This window comes from Oncorhynchus keta, chromosome 18, assembly GCF_023373465.1.
Source record: "Oncorhynchus keta strain PuntledgeMale-10-30-2019 chromosome 18, Oket_V2, whole genome shotgun sequence".
NCBI classification, from domain to species: Eukaryota; Metazoa; Chordata; class Actinopteri; order Salmoniformes; family Salmonidae; genus Oncorhynchus; species Oncorhynchus keta.
The window spans coordinates 25,687,172-25,706,463 of NC_068438.1; the positions used below are offsets into that span (position 1 = coordinate 25,687,172).

Consider the following 19,292-nt stretch of genomic DNA (forward strand, 5'->3'; position numbering starts at 1 on the left):
TCATTTGCATTTTCATAATGTTGAATATATAAAAATACTTATTTCAATGGAAAAGAGACACTTTCATAATGATGTGTTGATCAAATCGCACCCTGATGTTCTTTGAATAAAATGTGTAAAACAAATAATACAGAAATGTCTCTTGATTTGACATAATATGACAAAAGGCCCAATATTAGAAGAGAGAACAACACATTATCTATAGTTTCAACACATTGTGAATGACATTCCAATATACTGTCTGCCATTGGATAGAGAACATGAGCAAAGATGATGAGACTATCAGTTTGGTGCCTCACAATTGTACTTAGAGACTATGCCGGCAGGGTAGCCTAGTGGTTAGAGTGTTGGACTAGTAACCGGAAAGTTTTGAGTTCAAACCCATGAGCTGACAAGGTACAAATCTGTCCTTCTGCCCCTGAACAGGCAGTTAAACCACTGTTCCTAGGCCGTCATTGAAAATAAGAATTTGTTCTTAACTGACATGCCTAGTTAAATAAAAAAAATAAAACCAGGAAGTCTGTTTGTCTGGCAATGAAATAACAACATCATAGAACATCGCTGTTGTACCTTCCTTTAAAACATTACTGTCATTAGTGGCATGGTACCAGTCAAACTATTTTGTACAGCCAAAGTGTTTATGCCAGTAAAACAGACAAGATGGATTTAATTTGCTACTTTGTTTTTTTCTCTCTCTCGCTATTCTCGTAGGCTGGATGCACTGGGTGGCACAAAGCGAGTCGCAGGGGAAGCACGGTTGTGGAAAAACAAACAGTGGCAATGCCCACAGACAATGTGATGGAAAGCACCATGATGGTAAACCTCTTCATTAGCCACCTCAGCGACACAGACAAGGAAAAGGTAGATGGTAGAACTGACCAAAAAAAATCAAAGTAGCAACAACACGCTAATTGTTTAACTGGGGAGAGAATTGGGGATGGTGTTTTCTGGGCGTGAAGAGGGATGTGTTTATGGTAGAGTGTGCAGGTGAGAGAGCTGAAACTCCTCTTCTGTTGTGTCCCTCTCCGGAGTGCCTCTTCTTGGAGTAGTGAAAAAAAAACTTTGTATCTGTACCACCAGGGTGTTCAACATGATGTTGAATTATTATGGTTGCCCCTCCTCCTTCCATTATGTAATGAAGATCCCTTAACAGCTCTATTATATATTATTTACAATTCCTCGATTCACATCAACACACTCAGACAAAAACACAAACTTACTTCCAACAGTACTTCCCCCCCTATCTAGCCTATGAGTCGCTAGAAAACGCTAACATCCGGTTTTCAGAGATACAGTATTTTCAACCTAACTTCCGTTTTCCCTGAAAAACATAAATGAGAACTCCGCTCAGGCATCTTTTTTTTACCTGTTACGTTTGGTTACTCACTATCCTCTACTCCTATCCTATCCACTATCCCTGAGGTACATGTTCTTTCCTCCCAGGAGTAAGGGTTCTGGCTCTGCCTGAGAGATATCTGTAGACTAGAGACTTATTTCCATTCGCTTTGTTAAGCAACATTCATAGAGCAGCCAATCACAGCAGATCATAGAGAATAGAAATCACCATGTCATTGACTCTTCCTCTGCTACCGTGGCTCTGTATGTGTGTGAAGTGCTTATTGAAGTGGAGGATGGCAGAGTGGTGTGCTGAGGATGGATGGCACTCTGGAGGTTAGAAGAGAGGCCATCACTCTAAGGGCTGCCCTGTCCTTGTGCCATATCTGATCTCCAGAGACAGGGTGTATTAGAGCTGACTAACAGACACACCGTACCACTAGATCCCTACTCTGCACTGCTGTAACGCTCTCCGGGGGACAAGGAGGGTTCTCCTCAATCAACTCCCCAGTGGAGACAGGAACAGTGCATCACTCCCAAATGTAGACTGAGAGAGCCTGGAGATAAAATATCAAATAGTTATTTCGAAGAATGTGTCACGTTCTGACCTTAGTTCCTTTATTATGTCTTTGTGTTAGTTTGGTCAGGGCGGGAGTTGGGGTGGGTAGTCTATGTTCTTTTTCTATGTTTTTATATTTCTGTTTTTGGCCTGGTATGGTTCTCAATCTGAGGCAGCTGTCTCTGATTGAGAATCATACTTAGGTAGCCTGTTTTGTTCGAGGGTGATTATTTTCCGTGTCAATGTTTGCTCCAGGACTGTGGGACTGTGTCGGTTTCAATTTATTTTCTTATTCTTTGTTTTCTGTGTTCAGTTATATTTCATTAGAATAATATTATGAACACTTACCACGCTGCGCATTGTTCCGATACTTCCTACGCCTCCTCAGAAGAGGAGGACGAAAACCGTTACAGAATGTGTGCTAAAATGAATCGTAAATGAATCTGCATGGTTGCATATTGAAAAATATTGATATATAATCACAGCCCAATGAACAGCAGTGAAGTGTGGGTGCAGACGTGCAGAGGACTCAACTCAAAGTGGTATTGGATCCTAACACTAGTGAAACCCTTCTAGAGAGTGCCTATTTCAGCCTGAAGTTCAACCTTCCTACTTTTTTCATTACATTATCCATTGGTTTCCAAGGCTAAAAGGAATCTGACCCACCAAGGCTCCCAAGGACCCAGGCCCTCTTAGTGGAACATTGATCCATGTCCCACAACAATAGAGACTGAGTTCCACGGTGATTGTAGCAGAAGACCTGCCTTTGGTGTAAACCTGCACAATCAAACACAAGTCTTGTTTGCCTTGATATCTGTTTTTTAAAAGGGCAGAATCCATCAAAGGAACGTCTCTGTTTTGCCACCTGTGAGTGTGTTGTAGATCCATTTCATTTCCCAATACTGCTTCAGACTCAGTGTCGGCTGGGCAATTCCCTTCGCTATTGATTTTGTTCCACTTATTCTTCCCTTGGTTTTAAAACCCTCACAGAAAAGCATGTCTTGACAAATCACCTTGGCATTACACCTCTTCAAGGATCAAGTTTCATGAGAATTTCTTCTTCATCCCCAATCCTCTCTGAGAGGAAAGGAAACGTTTCTTGTGAGAATTGAAGAACTCAGTGTTCCAAATCAAGTCTCTCAGTGTGTGCTTGAAGTTGTCAGTCAGAATCCAAAAAGGATTGAGAAAAAGCACAGGCATGGGTTCAGCGTAGATTCAGAAGATCAACCCACTCCTTCCACTCAAATGTCCATTGGCCCTGCTGCAGTACTCAGACACTCATGTCACCTTTTTAACATGATACCTTGTAACCCTGGCATCCTCATCAGATACAACACAATGCCAGCTCTTCTTCCACTCAATGTAATGTATCTATGTTCAGCGGATATTTTTTTATATTTTTTTATTTCACCTTTATTTAACCAGGTAGGCTAGTTGAGAAGAAGTTCTCATTTGCAACTGCGACCTGGCCAAGATAAAGCATAGCAGTGTGAACAGACAACACAGAGTTACACATGGAGTAAACAATTAACAAGTCAATAACACAGTAGAAAAAATGGGCAGTCTATATACAATGTGTGCAAAAGGCATGAGGAGGTAGGCGAATAATACAATTTTGCAGATTAACACTGGAGTGATAAATGATCAGATGATCATGTACAGGTAGAGATATTGGTGTGCAAAAGAGCAGAAAAGTAAATAAATAAAAACAGTATAAAAACAGTATGGGAATGAGGTAGGTGAAAATGGGTGGGCTATTTACCTATAGACTATGTACAGCTGCAGCGATCGGTTAGCTGCTCGGATAGCTGATCTTTGAAGTTGGTGAGGGAGATAAAAGTCTCCAACTTCAGCGATTTTGAAATTCGTTCCAGTCACAGGCAGCAGAGTACTGGAACGAAAGGCGGCCAAATGAGGTGTTGGCTTTAGGGATGATCAGTGAGATACACCTGCTGGAGCGCGTGCTACGGATGGGTGTTGCCATCGTGACCAGTGAACTGAGATAAGGCGGAGCTTTACCTAGCATGGACTTGTAGATGACCTGGAGCCAGTGGGTCTGGCGACGAATATGTAGTGAGGGCCAGCCGACTAGAGCATACAAGTCGCAGTGGTGGGTGGTATAAGGTGCTTTAGTGACAAAACGGATGACACTGTGATAGACTGCATCCAGTTTGCTGAGTAGAGTGTTGGAAGCCATTTTGTAGATGACATCGCCGAAGTCGAGGATCGGTAGGATAGTCAGTTTTACTAGGGTAAGCTTGGCAGCGTGAGTGAAGGAGGCTTTGTTGCGGAATAGAAAGCCGACTCTTGATTTGATTTTCGATTGTAGATGTTTGATGTGAGTCTGGAAGGAGAGTTTGCAGTCTAGCCAGACACCTAGGTACTTATAGATGTCCACATATTCAAGGTCGGAACCATCCAGGGTGGTGATGCTAGTCGGGCATGCGGGTGCAGGCAGCGATCGGTTGAAAAGCATGCATTTGGTTTTACTCGCGTTTAAGAGCAGTTGGAGGCCACGGAAGGAGTGCTGTATGGCATTGAAGCTCGTTTGGAGGTTAGATAGCACAGTGTCCAATGACGGGCCGAAAGTATATAGAATGGTGTCGTCTGCGTAGAGGTGGATCAGGGAATCGCCCGAAGCAAGAGCAACATCATTGATATATACAGAGAAAAGAGTCGGCCCGAGAATTGAACCCTGTGGCACCCCCATAGAGACTGCCAGAGGACCGGACAGCATGCCCTCCGATTTGACACACTGAACTCTGTCTGCAAAGTAATTGGTGAACCAGGCAAGGCAGTCATCCGAAAAACCGAGGCTGTTGAGTCTGCCGATAAGAATATGGTGATTGACAGAGTCGAAAGCCTTGGCAAGGTCGATGAAGACGGCTGCACCCTACTGTCTTTTATCGATGGCGATTATGATATCGTTTAGTACCTTGAGTGTGGCTGAGGTGCACCCGTGACCGGCTCGGAAACCAGATTGCACAGCGGAGAAGGTACGGTGGGATTCGAGATGGTCAGTGACCTGTTTGTTGACTTGGCTTTCGAAGACCTTAGATAGGCAGGGCAGGATGGATATAGGTCTGTAACAGTTTGGGTCCAGGGTGTCTCCCCCTTTGAAGAGGGGGATGACTGCGGCAGCTTTCCAATCGTTGGGGATCTCAGACGATATGAAAGAGAGGTTGAACAGGCTGGTAATAGGGGTTGCGACAATGGCGGCAGATAGTTTCAGAAATAGCGGGTCCAGATTGTCAAGCCCAGCTGATTTGTACGGGTCCAGGTTTTGCAGCTCTTTCAGAACATCTGCTATCTGGATTTGGGTAAAGGAGAACCTGGAGAGGCTTGGGTGAGGAGCTACAGGGGGGGCGGAGCTGTTGGCCGAGGTTGGAGTAGCCAGGCGGAAGGCATGGCCAGCCGTTGAGAAGTGCTTATTGAAGTTTTCGATAATCATGGATTTATCGGTGGAGACCGTGTTTCCTAGCCTCAGTGCAGTGGGTAGCTGGGAGGAGGTGCTCTTGTTCTCCATGGACTTCACAGTGTCCCATAACTTTTTGGAGTTGGAGCTACAGGATGCAAACTTCTGCCTGAAGAAGCTGGCCTTAGCTTTCCTGACTGACTGCGTGTATTGGTTCCTGACTTCCCTGAACAGTTGCATATCACGGGGCTATTCGATGCTATTGCAGTCCGCCACAGGATGTTTTTGTGCTGGTCGAGGGCAGTCAGGTCTGGAGTGAACCAAGGGCTGTATCTGTTCTTGGTTCTGCATTTTTTGAACGGAGCATGCTTATCTAAAATGGTGAGGAAGTTATTTTTAAAGAATGACCATGCATCCTCAACTGACGGGATGAGGTCAATGTCCTTCCAGGATACCCGGGCCAGGTCGATTAGAAAGGCCTGCTCACAGAAGTGTTTTAGGGAGCGTTTGACAGTGATGAGGGGTGGTCGTTTGACTGCGGCTCCGTGGCGGATACAGGCGATGAGGCAGTGATCGCTGAGATCCTGGTTGAAGACAGCGGAGGTATATTTGGAGGGCCAGTTGGTCAGGATGACGTCTATGAGGGTGCCCTTGTTTACAGAGTTAGGGTTGTACCTGGTGGGTTCCTTGATGATTTGAGTGAGATTGAGGGCATCTAGCTTAGATTGTAGGACTGCCGGGGTGTTAAGCATATCCCAGTTTAGGTCACCTAACAGAACAAACTCTGAAGCTAGATGGGGGCGATCAATTCACAAATGGTGTCCAGGGCACTGCTGGGAGCTGAGGGTGGTCGGTAGCAGGCGGCAATAGTGAGAGACTTGTTTCTGGAGAGAGTCATTTTCAAAATTAGTAGTTCAAACTGTTTGGGTATGGACCTGGAAAGTATGACATTACTTTGCAGGCTATCTCTGCAGTAGACTGCGACTCCGCCCCTTTGGCAGTTCTATCTTGACGGAAGATGTTATAGTTGGGTATGGAAATCTCTGAGTTTTTGGTGGCCTTCCTGAGCCAGGATTCAGACACGGCAAGGACATCAGGGTTAGCAGAGTGTGCTAAAGCAGTGAGTAAAACAAACTTAGGGAGGAGGCTTCTGATGTTGACATGCATAAAACCAAGACTTTTCGATCACAGAAGTCAACAAATGAGGGTACCTGGGGACATGCAGGGCCTGGGTTTACCTCCACATCACCCGCGGAACAGAGAAGGAGTAGTATGAGGGTGCAGCTAAAGGCTATCAAAACTGGTCGCCTAGAGCGTTGGGGGCAGAGGATAAGAGGATCAGGTTTCTGGGCATGGTAGAATATATTCAGGGCATAATGCGCAGACAGGGGTATGGTGGGGTGCGGGTACAGCGGAGGTAAGCCCAGGCACTGGGTGATGATGAGAGAGGTTGTATCTCTGGACATGCTGGTTGTAATGGGTGAGGTCACCGCATGTGTGGGGGTGGGACAAAGGAGGTAACAGGGGTATGCAGAGTGGATCTAGGGGCTCCATTGTGAACTAAAACAATGATAACTAACCTGAACAACAGTATACAAGGCATATTGACATTTGAGAGAGACATACAGCGAGGCATACAGTAATCACAGGTGTTGAATTGGGAAAGCTAGCTAAAAACAGTAGGCGAGGCTAATCAGCTAGCACAACAAACAGCAGGTAAAATGGCGTTGACTAGGCAACTGGGCCGACAGATAAACAAACAAGCAGAATGGAGTACCGTGATTAATGGACAGTCCAGCGTGCGTCAGCTATATAGACAATAGTATCTCAAAGCAAAGCCATGCAAGTCAATGCATTCATTAGTCTCTAAGTACATGACTGGGAATGAATTTCAACAGACGTTTGGCATTAGATTTTTCTCTGTATGTTTTTCTGTGAATATTTTGCAAATCGACAAGAGATTTAATAGTGTCACGGCATCATAAGAATTCTCTGACAATGATTAATACCATCAATAGTGAAGTGCCACATTTGACTTAATGTGAGAAGTTATTAGCAACAAGCAACATTAATCAGACAGGACCTTTGTATATCATTTGAAGTTTTTGTCAGCGTTTTTCTTTCTCATTATGGGGCATTGCATAATGCATTATGTCTGGCTCACATATATTTTGCTATAATACATTTCTCATTGAGAAACTAGTAATGGAGTTTAAAGTAAAGTTCTGAGACAGCACGTTCAAAGTCTTACCAAGGAACCACGTTCAGAGTGAAAATAATCTGATATAGACTATCAAGAGAGAGTGAGAGAGAGAGAGAGAGACAGACAGAGACAGAGAGAGAGAAGGTATGAATGTATAGGTAGGTAATCTTACCTGTACAGTGTGACGGGTGGGTTAGCCTTGGCCGAGCAGTGGAACTTGACAAGGTTTCCTTCCAGAATGGGCTGAGGCTCCACTGACAGATTGACAAGTGGCAAATCTGTATGGACACAGACCAGAGACAGACGACCAATTAGAAAAGACCCCTGTAACAACCTTACAGTAATCTAGGGCTGTTGCATTTACCAAATAGACCAGCATATTCCCCCTATAGTAAGTTATGTTGTGAGATATTTTTACAGGTGCGGAAATACACGACCTATACTTGTTTTACATTTTCATTTGAGACATTAAAGAGCAGAAAAACACAGGAAATCAAACCAAATAATGCAACTCTTGATAATGAGTTTTTCAGTAATTGGCAATTTGCAAATAAGGATTAATTGAGACAGTGATTTTTCCGCCAAGCACTCCATTATAATTACAATAATTAACAAACACTGAGTTAGACACAATTAAAAATGATCTTAAAAAAGCAAACACATAGATTATGTTAATTCAATAAACGGCAATTAAATGTAACTAAAGGTATAGAATTATTTTTGAAGATGCATTTTAATCTACCTCAATCAGCCCGACTAACCGTTGCCTGTATATAGTTTCGCTACTGTTATAGTCTCCCTACTGTATATAGTTTCGCTACTGTTATAGTCTCCTTACTGTATATAGTTTCGCTACTGTTATAGTCTCCCTACTGTATATAGTTTCGCTACTGTTATAGTCTCCCTACTGTATATAGCCTCGCTACTGTTATAGTCTCCCTACTGTATATAGTTTCGCTACTGTTATAGTCTCCCTACTGTATATAGCTTCGCTACTGTTATAGTCTCCCTACTGTATATAGTTTCGCTACTGTTATAGTCTCCCTACTGTATATAGCCTCGCTACTGTTATAGTCTCCCTACTGTATATAGTTTCGCTACTGTTATAGTCTCCCTACTGTATATAGCCTCACTACTGTTATAGTCTCCCTACTGTATATAGTTTCGCTACTGTTATAGTCTCCCTACTGTATATAGTTTCGCTACTGTTATAGTCTCCCTACTGTATATAGTTTCGCTACTGTTATAGTCTCCCTACTGTATATAGTTTCGCTACTGTTATAGTCTCCCTACTGTATATAGTTTCGCTACTGTTATAGTCTCCCTACTGTATATAGTTTCGCTACTGTTATAGTCTCCCTACTGTATATAGTTTCGCTACTGTTATAGTCTCCCTACTGTATATAGCCTCGCTACTGTTATAGTCTCCCTACTGTATATAGCCTCGCTACTGTTATTTTTCACTGTCTTTTTTACTATTGTTTGTATTTTTTTTTACACATCTATTGTCCACCGAATACCTTTTTTTTACTTAAAAAATGCACTGTTGGTTGGAGCCTGTAAGTAAGCATTTCACCTATTGTATTTGGCGCACGTGACAAATAAACTTTGATTTGATTTGAATCACTTTTTCATCTCTGGTGAATCCTCCACTTCGGTCCCCCTTTATGTTCACATAAAACATTTCAAGTACGGCAAGCTATTTTTCAATTAAGTCCAGCATTGATGAAATAGGGATAGCCTGTGAAGAATGTAAAGTAATGGAGGGCCAAAAGTCCTCATCAAACACTGGGAGTCTGAGTGATAAAAAAACTATGGCCTTTCAGCAGTATAAGCCCCATCTCTGAACATCGTGGAGCGACTCAAAGGTTGTCTGATATCACTAATGGAACACGGCAGCCACGAGCATGGCCCCTCTCTCCTTCTTTACGTCCGCTGCTTCAATTCAAATGGGCTACTGCCTCTTTACGTCTACTGTGGCAACTGTCCAAGCCATTTCCATTTCTAGCTTTATATGTAGATTGCTTTTAATACAATCAAGTCCTTGATTTAACTTTGCTTGATGAAATCTAACAAACCTCAGCTGCAAAAGAGGGCAGCATGAACACTAGAGGGGAGTTCTCTCTGAGTGCATATCCATAAATCATATGACTAATCAAATATATTGTTGGTTCCAAATTATTGACACTATTTTTTGTATTTGTATTTATTAAGGATCCCCATTAATTCCTGCCAAGCCAGAAGCTACTCTTTCTGGGGTCCAGGCAACATTAAGACAGTTAAATACAATAAAAAATATTACATGACATTACATTTCATAACACTTCGGAAAGAATTCAGACCCCTTGACTTTTTCCAAATTTTTTGGAGACAGGACGGTGTCGAGACACAATTCTGGGGAGGGGTACCAAAAAATGTCTGCAGCTTTTAAAGGTCCCCAAGAAAACAGAGGCCTCCATCATTCTTAAATTGAGGATGTTGGGAACCATTAAGACTCTTCCTAGAGTTGGCCGCCCAGCCAAACTGAGCAATAAACAATTAAATAAAATTTTTAATAAGGCTGTAACGTAACAAAATGTGGAAAAAGTCAAGGGGTGTGAATACTTTCCGAAGACACTGTTTTTACAATACAACATCCATGTGTACGTGTGTGTAGAGTGCATTTATTATCATGTGTATGTGTATCTCTGCCTGTGTGTGTCTCTTCACAGTCCCCACTGTTCCATAAGGTGTATTTTTGTATGTTTAAAAAAAAATCTGATTCTACTGCTTGCTTCAGTTACCTGATGTGGAATTGAGTTCCATGTTGCCATGGCTCTATGAAGTACTGTATGCCTCCCATAGTCTGTTCTTGACTGACTTGGGGATTGTGAAGAGTCCTTTGGTGACATGTCTTGTGGGGTATGCATGGGTGTTCGAGCTGTTTGCTAGTAGTTTAAACTGACACCTCGGTGCATTCAGCATGTCAACACTTCTTACAAAAGTAGTGATGAAGTCAATCTCTCCTCCACTTTGAGCCATGAGAGATTTACATGCATATTATTAATGGTAGCTATCTATGTACATTTAAGGGACAGCTGTGCTGCCCTGTTCTGAGCCAATTGTAATTTTCTGAGGACTCTCTTTGTGACAACTGACCACACGACTGAACAGTAGTCCAGGTGCGACAAAACTAGAGCCTGTAGAACCTGCTTTGTTGATAGTGTTGTTAAAAAGGCCGAGAGACTTCTCCCCATTTTAGCTACAGTTGTATCAATATGTTTTGACCATGACAGTTTACAATCCAGGGTTCGTCTGCTTGCAGTTTAGTCACGTCAACTTGCTCAATTTCCACATTATTTATAACAAGATTTAGTTGAGATTTATGGTTTAGTAAATGATTTGTCCCAAATAAAATGCTTTCAGTTTAAAAAAACGTATTCCCTGCCACTCATTCTGAGACTACTGTAACTGCAGCTCTGTTGCAGTGATTACACTTGCTGTTGTAGTTGAAGTGTATAGTGTTGTATACATAGACACACTAGCTTAACTCAAGACCAGTGGCATGTCATTAGTCAAAATTGAAAAAAATGAAGGGGCCAAGACAGCTGCCAGGGGGAATTCCTGATTCTACCTGGATTATGTTGGAGAGGCTTCCATTAAAGAAGACCCTCTGTATTCACTTAGACGGGTAACTCTTTTTCCACAATATATTAGGGGGTGTAAAGCCATAAAACATACGTTTTTACAGCAGCAGACTTTAAAATATTTTTATTTAACCAGGTAGGCCAGTTGAGAACAAGTTCTCATTTACAACTGCGACCTGGCCAAGATAAAGCAAAGCAGTGCGACACAAACAACAACACAGAGTTACACATGGAAAAAACAAACGTACACTCAATAACACAATAGAAAGGTCTATATACAATGTGTGCAAATGAAGAAAGATTAGAGAGGTAAGGCAATAAATAGGCCGTAGGGGCGAAAACATTGTAATTTAGCAAATAAACACTGGAGTGGTAGATTTGCAGAAGATTAATGTAAAAGTAGAGATACTGGGGTGCAAAGGAGGGAAAAAATAACAATATGGGGATGAGGTAGTTGGATGGGCTATTTACAGATGTGCTATGTACAGGTGCAATGATCGGCAAGCTGCTCTGAAAGCTGATGCTTAAATTTAGTGAGGGAGATAAACGTCTCCAGCTTCAGTGATTTTTGAGATTTATTCCAGTCATTGGCAGCAGAGAACTGGAAGGAAAGGCGGCCAAAGAAGGAATTGGCTTTGGGGGTGACCAATAAAATATACCTGCTGGAGCAAGTACTATGTTGGGGTGCTGCTATGGTGACCAGTGAGCTGAGATAAGGGGGGACTTTACCTAGCAAAGACTTATAGATGACCTGGAGCCAGTGGGTTTGGCGACAAATATGAAGCGAGGGCCAGCCAACGAGAGCATACAGGTTGCAGTGGTGGGTAGTATATGGGGCTTTGGTGACGACACCGATGGCACTGTGATAGACTGCATCCAATTTGCTGAGTAGAGTGTTGGAGGCTATTTTGTTAATGACATCACCGAAGTCAAGGATTGGTAGGATAGTCAGTTTTACAAGGGTATGTTTGGCAGCGTGAGTGAGGGATGCTTTGTTGCGAAATAGGAAGCCAATTCTAGATTTAATTTAGGATTGGAGATGCTTAATGCGAGTCTGGAAGGAGAGTTTACAGTCTAATCAGACACCTAGGTATTTGTAGTAGTCCACATATTCTAAGTCAGAACCGTCCAGATTAGTGATGCGGGACAGGCGGGCAGGTGTGGGCAGCGATCGGTTGAAGAGCATGCATTTAGTTTTAGTTGTATTTAAGAGCAATTGGAGGCCACGGAAGGAGAGTTGTATGGCATTGAAGCTCATCTGGAGGTTTGGAGGTCAGTGTCCAAAGAAGGGCCCGAAGTATACAGAATGGTGTCATCTGCATAGAGGTGGATCTGAGATTCACCAGCCACAGGAGCGACATCATTGATGTATACAGAGAAAAGAGTTGGCCCCAGAATTTAACCCTGTTGCACCCCCATAGAGACTACCAGAGGTCCAGACAACAGGCCCTCCGATTTGACACACTGAACTCTGTCTGAGAAGTAGTTGGTGAACCAGGCGAGGCAGTCATTTGAGAAACCTCGGCTGTTGAGTCTGCCGATAAGAATGTGGTGATTGACAGAGTCGAAACCCTTTGCCAGGACGAAAAATACGGCTGCACAGTATTGTCTTTTGTCAATGGCAGTTATGATATCGTTTAGGACCTTGAGCGTGGCTGAGGTGCATCCATGACCAGCTTGGAAACCAAATTGCATAGCAGAGAAGGTACGGTGGGATTCGAGATGGTCGGTGATCTGTTTGTTATCTTGGCTTTCGAAGACCTTAGAAAGGCAGGATGGGATAGATAAAGGTCTGTAACAGTTTGGGTCTAGAGTGTCTCCCCCTTTAAAGAGGGGGATGACTGCGGCAGCTTTCCAATCTTTGGGGATCTCAGACAATACGTAAAAGAGGTGCTAGTTATAGGGGTGCAAAAATTGCACTGGATAATTTTAAGAAGGTGAGGATCCAGCTTGTCTAGCCCAGCTGATTTGTGGGGGTCCAGATTTTGCAGCTCTTTCAGAACATCAGCTATCTGGAATTGGGTGAAGGAGAAATGGGGAGGCTTGGGCAAGTTGCTGTGCGGGGTGCAGAGCGGTTGACCGGGATAGGGGTAGCCAGATGGAATGCATGGCCAGCTGTAGAAAAATGCTTATTGAAATTCTTGTGGATTTATCGGTGGTGGCTTTTGCTTTCCTAACTGTGTGTGTATATTGGTTCCTAACTTCCCTGAAAAGTTGCATATTGCGAGGGCTATTTGATGCTAATGCAGTACGCCACAGGATGTTTTTGTGCTGTCTGGTCTGGAGTGAACCAAGGGCTACATCTGTTCCTGGCTCTAAATGTTTTGAATGGGACATGCTAATTTAGGATGGTGAGGAAAGCACTTTTAAAGAATAACCAGGCATCCTCTACTGACGGAATGAGGTCAATATTTTTCCAGGATACCCAGGCCAGGTCGATTAGAAAGGCCTGCTCGCTGAAGTGTTTTAGGGAGCATTTGACTGATGAGGGGTGGTCGTTTGACTACGGACCCATTACGGAAGCAGGCAATGAGGCAGTGATCACTGAGATCCTGGTTGAAGACAGCAGAGGTGTATTAAGAGAGCAGGATGGTCAGGATGATATCTTTGAGGATAACCAAGTTTACAGATTTGGGGTTGTACCTGGTAGGTTACATAATAGTTTGGGTGAGATTAAGGGCATCTATTGTAGATTGTAGGACGGCCGGGGTGTTAAACATATCCTAGTTTATGTCACCTAATAGTCAAACTCTGAAGATAAATGGGGTGCAATTCATTCACATATGGTCTCCAGGGCACAGCTGGGGGCTGAGGGGGGTCTGTAACAAGTGGCAACAGTGAGAGATTTATTTATTTTATGGTCCTTCTGTGGCTCAGTTGGTAGAGCATGGCGCTTGTAACGCCAGGGTAGTGGGTTCGATTCCCGGGACCACCCATACGTAGAATGTATGCACACATGACTGTAAGTCGCTTTGGATAAAAGCGTCAGCTAAATGGCATATATTATTATTATTATTATTATTATTATTTCTGGAAAGGTGAATTTTTAAAAGTAGAAGCTTGAACTGTTTGGACACAGACCTGGATAGCATGACAGAACTGCAGGATTTCTCTGCAGTATATTGCAAATCCACCCCCTTTGGCAGTTCTATCTTGGCAGAAATTGTTATAGTTAGGTATGGTAATTTCAGAATTGTTGGTGGCCTTCCTAAACCAGGACATCAGGGTTGGCGGAGTGTGCTAAAGCAGTGGAAAAAAAAACTTAAGGAGGAGGCTACTGATGTTAATATGCATGAAACCAAGGCTTTTACGGTAACAGAAGTCAACAAATGATAGCGCCTGGGGAATAGGAGTGGAACTGGGGGCTACAAGGCCTGGGTCAACCTCTACATCACCAGAGGAACAGAGGAGGAGTAGGATAAGGGTACGGCTAAAGACTATAAGAACTGGTTGTCTAGTGTGTTAGGGACAGAGAATAAAAGGAGCAGATTTCTGGGCGTGGTAGAATAGATTCAAAGCCTAATGTATAGATAATGGTATGGTAGGATGTGAGTATAGTCAATGTAAACCTATGCGTTGTGTGACAATGAGAGAGGTTTAGTCTCTGGAGGCATCAATTAACCTAGGTGAGGTCTCCATATGTGTGTGGGGTGTGACGAAAGAGCAATCTAAGGCATGTTGAGCGGGACTGAGGGCTATACAGTGAAATAAAACAATTAAAACTAGCCAAAACAGCAGTAGACAAGGCATATTGACATTAGAGAGAGGCATGAGGCAATCACAGGTGTTGATCAGGAGAGCTAAGACGACAACGGGTAAATGGCGATGAATAGGCAGAGCAGGTCAGTTAGATACATACAGGACCTGAGTACGAGGCTGGGGCCGACAGGTAAACAAAATGAGGTACCGTGTTATTGAAACAGTCCAGGGGGCATCAGCTGTGAAGCCGAGTGATCATAGGGTCAAAAGAGCAGCAATAGGTGAGTCAGGTTGCTGTACGGTATTCACTACTACGCTGGGCAAGCAGGGCTAGTAGATGGTTCTGCGGCGATATTGTAACAGACTAGATCGCCCTACATCGGGCGAACACGTTGGCAGTCAAGTTGTGATGGATCAGCGGGGCTCCGTGTCGACAATAAAGGATCCAGGCCAGTTGGCAAAGAAGGTATGGTAACCGTAGAATTAGTTGGTATATGGGCCTAGCTCGACGCTAGCTCAAAGATAGCTGGTGCTGACTTCAGGACAGAGGCGATAGCTAACAGTAGACTGTGACCGATAATGTCAAAAGCAGCACTGAACAACAAACAAAACAACTCCCACAATATTTTTTATCATCAATTACTCTCAGCCAATCATCAGTCATTTGTGTATTTTTTAAATATTTTTTAACCTTTATTTAACTAGGCAAGTTAGCTAAGAACACATTCTTATTTACAATGATGGCCTACCCGAGTGGCACAGCGGTCTAAGGCACTGCATCTCAGTGCAAGAGTCGACACCTGCCAGGTAAAAAAAAAAATGCAAACCCTCCCCTAAACCAGACTTGCTTGTTGTATGTCCTTCCCTATAAGTGTGCTGAAAGTCTTTTGTCAATTTGTTTACAGTAAAATAGCATTGTATCTGGTCAAACACAATTTTTTTTTCTAAAGTTTGCTAAGGGTTGGTGACAGGCTGATTGTTAGGCTATTTGAGCAAGTAACGGGGGTTACTATTTTTGGGTATCAGAATTGCTTCCCTCCAGGCCTGAGGGCACACCCTTTCTAGTCGGCTTAGATTGAAGATGTGGAAAATAGGAGTGGCAATATTGTCCGCTATTATCCTGAGTAATTTTCCATACAATCTGTCAGACCCCGGTGGCTTGTCATTGTTGATAGACAACAAGAATTGCTTCACTTCCTCCACACTCACTTTACAGAATTCAATATTACAATGATTGTCTTTCATAATTTGATCAGTTATACTTGGATGTGTAGTGTCAGCATTTGTTGCTGGCATGTCATGCCTAAGTTTTCTAATCTTACTTTAGGGGGTGGATCAGCTTTCATATTGCAGATAGATGTTGCTTCCATCAATGTAATTGTCTGCATCATTTCCAATCCCCCATATATTTGTGGTAAATATACGTATACATCAATATACATACACATACCCATATAAATATACTGTCACGTTCTGACGTTAGTTCTGTTATTTTATCTTTGCTTTCGTATGGTCAGGACGTGAGTTGGGTGGGCAGTCTGTTTGTTTTTCTATGTTGGTTTTTGAGTTCGGCCCAGTATGGTTCTCAATCAGAGGCAGCTCTCAATTGTTGCCCCTGATTGAGAATCACACTTAGGTAGCCTGGGTTTCACTTTTGGGTGGTGGGTGTTTGTCTTCCGTGTCAATGTTTGTCGCCACACGGGACTGTTTCGTTCATTTCACGTTTATTGTTTTGTATTTCGTAGTGTTCAGTTTATGTTTTAAAATAAGCATTATGGACAATTACAATGCTCCGTTTTGGTCCCCCGATCCTTCTCGCTTCTCCTCAGAAGAAGAGGAGGACGCGGTTCGTTACAGAAACACCCACCACAAAAGGACCAAGCAGCGTGGTAACGGGCAGCAGCAGCGATCGCAGGACTCATGGACTTGGGAGGAGATTCTGGACGGCAAGGGACCCTGGGCACAGGGAGGAGAATATAGCTGCCTCAAGGCTGAGCTGGAGGCAGCGAAAGCCGAGAGGAGGCAGCACGGTGGCGCGGCTGGAAGCCCAAGAGGCAGCCCCAAAAATGTATTTGTGTTATGCCGTGAGGCGCACGGTGTCCCCGGTGCGTGTGCATAGCCCGGTGCGGTACATCCCAGTGCCTCGTATCGGCCGGGCTAGAGTGGGCATCGAGCCAGGTGCCATGAAGCCGGCTCAGCGCATCTGGTCTCCAGTGCGTCTCCTTGGGCCGGTGTACATGGTACCAGCCTGACGCATGGTGTCCCCGGTTCGCCAACACAGCCCAGTGCGGGCTATTCCACCTCACCGCACTGGCCCTGCTACGGGGAGCATTCAACCAGGTAAGGTTGGGCAGGCTCGGTGCTCAAGCGCTCCAGTGCACCTTCCTTCACGGTCCGGTCTGTCCGGTACCACCTCCACGTACCAGCCCTCCGGTGGCAGCCCCCCGCACCAGGCTGTCTCTCTGTCTTCTCCCTACAGGTGCTCCCTCCTGTCCAGCGCTGCCAGAGCCTTCCTCCTCTTCGGCGCTGCCAGTGTCTCCCGTCTGTCCTGAGCTGCCAGAGTCTCCCATCTGTCCTGAGCTGCCAGAGTCTCCCTTCTGTCCTGAGCTGCCAGAGTCTCCCTTCTGTCCTGAGCTGCCAGAGTCTCCCTTCTGTCCTGAGCTGCCAGAGTCTCCAGTCTGTCCTGAGCTGCCAGAGCCGCCAGTCTGTCCTGAGCTGCCAGAGCCATCAGTATGTCCTGAGCCATCAGTCAGCCAGGAGCTGCCAGAGCTGTCAGTCAGCCAGGAGCTGCCAGAGCCATCAGTCATCCAGGAGCTGCCAGAGCTGTCAGTCAGCCAGGAGCTGCCAGAGCCATCAGTCAGCCAGGACCTGCCAGAGCCGTCAGTCAGCCAGGACCTGCCAGAGCCGTCAGTCAGCCAGGAGCTGCCAGAGCCATCAGTCAGCCAGGACCTGCCAGAGCCATCAGTCAGCCAGGAGCTGCCAGAGCCATCAGTCAGCCAGGACCTGCCAGAGCCGTCAGTCAGCCAGGACCTGCCAGAGCCGTCAGTCAGCCAGGAGCTGCCAGAGCCATCAGTCAGCCAGGAGTTGCCAGAGCCGTCAGTCAGCATGGTGCTGCCAGAGCCGTCAGTCACTCCAGCGCTGCCAGAGCCTCCATCCTGCCCAGCACTGCCGGAGACTCCCGCCTGTACGGCGCTGCCGGAGTCTCCCGCCCGTCCGGTGCTGCCAGAGTCTCCCGCCCATCCGGCGCTGTCGGAGTTTCCCACCCGTCCGGCGCTGCCAGAGTCTCCCGTCCGTCCGGCGCTGCCGGAATCTCCTGTCCATTCGGGACCCGTGGAGAGGGTCCCCAGTCCGAGGTCGAAGAGGCCACGGAGGCGAATAGAGAGGCGGAGAAGGACTATGGTGGAGTGGGTTCCACGTCCCGCGCCAGAGCCGCCACCGCGGACAGACACCCACCCAGACACTCCCCTATAGGTTTAGGTTTTGCGGCCGGAGTCCGCACCTTTGGGGGGAGTACTGTCACGCTCTGACCTTAGTTCTGTTATTTTAGCTTTGTTTTAGTATGGTCAGGACGTGAGTTTGGTGAGCAGTCTGTTTGTTTTTCTATGTTGGTTTTTGAGTTCGGCCCAGTATGGTTCTCAATCAGAGGCAGCTGTCAATTGTTGTCCCTGATTGAGAATCATACTTAGGTAGCCTGGGTTTCACTTTTGGGTGGTGGGTGTTTGTCTTCCGTGTCAGTGTTTGTTGCCACACGGGACTGTTTCGTTCATTTCACGTTTATTGTTTTGTATTTCGTAGTGTTCAGTTTATGTTTTAAAATAAACATTATGGACAGTTACCGCGCTGCGTTTTGGTCCCTCGATCCTTCTCGCTTCTCCTCCTCAGAAGAGGAGGACGAGGTTCGTAACGAACAACTGTATATGTAACATATACAGTTGAAGTCGGAAGTTTACATACACCTAAGCCAAATACGTTTAAACTCAGTTTTTCACAATTCCTTACATTTAATCCTAGTAAAAATTCCCCATTTTAGGACAGTTAGAATCATCAATTTATTTTAAGAATATGAAATGTCAGATTAATAGTAGAGAGAATGATTTATTTCAGCTTTAATTTCTTTCATCACATTCCCAGTGGGTCAGAAGTTTACATACACTCTATTAGTATTTGGTAGCATTGACTTCAAATTGTTTAACTTGGATCAAACATTTCAGGTAGCCTTCCACAAGCTTTCCACAGTAGGTTGTGTAAATTTTGGACCATTCCACCTGACAGAGCTGGTGCAACTGAGTCAGGTTTGTAGGCCTCCTTGCTCGCACACGCTTTTTCAGTTCTTCCCACAAATCTTCTAAAGGATTAAGGTCCCGGCTTTGTGGTGGCCACCAAGCTTTAACTTCCTGACTGATGTCTTGAGATGTTGCTTCAATATATCCACAATATATTCCTACCTCATGATGC

General features: G+C 44.7%; 1 protein-coding gene across 2 annotated transcripts in view; it reads right to left on the bottom strand.

Moving 5' to 3' along the window:
• LOC118397520 (kin of IRRE-like protein 3) overlaps nucleotides 1-19,292 on the bottom strand; it is a 217,389-nt gene that overhangs the window by 26,546 nt on the left and 171,551 nt on the right. For both annotated transcript variants that reach the window (XM_035792379.2, XM_035792378.2), the window contains exon 6: nucleotides 7,685-7,790. In XM_035792379.2, coding sequence (XP_035648272.1) covers nucleotides 7,685-7,790 — 106 coding nt within the window. The remainder of the gene's footprint in view (nucleotides 1-7,684; nucleotides 7,791-19,292) is intronic.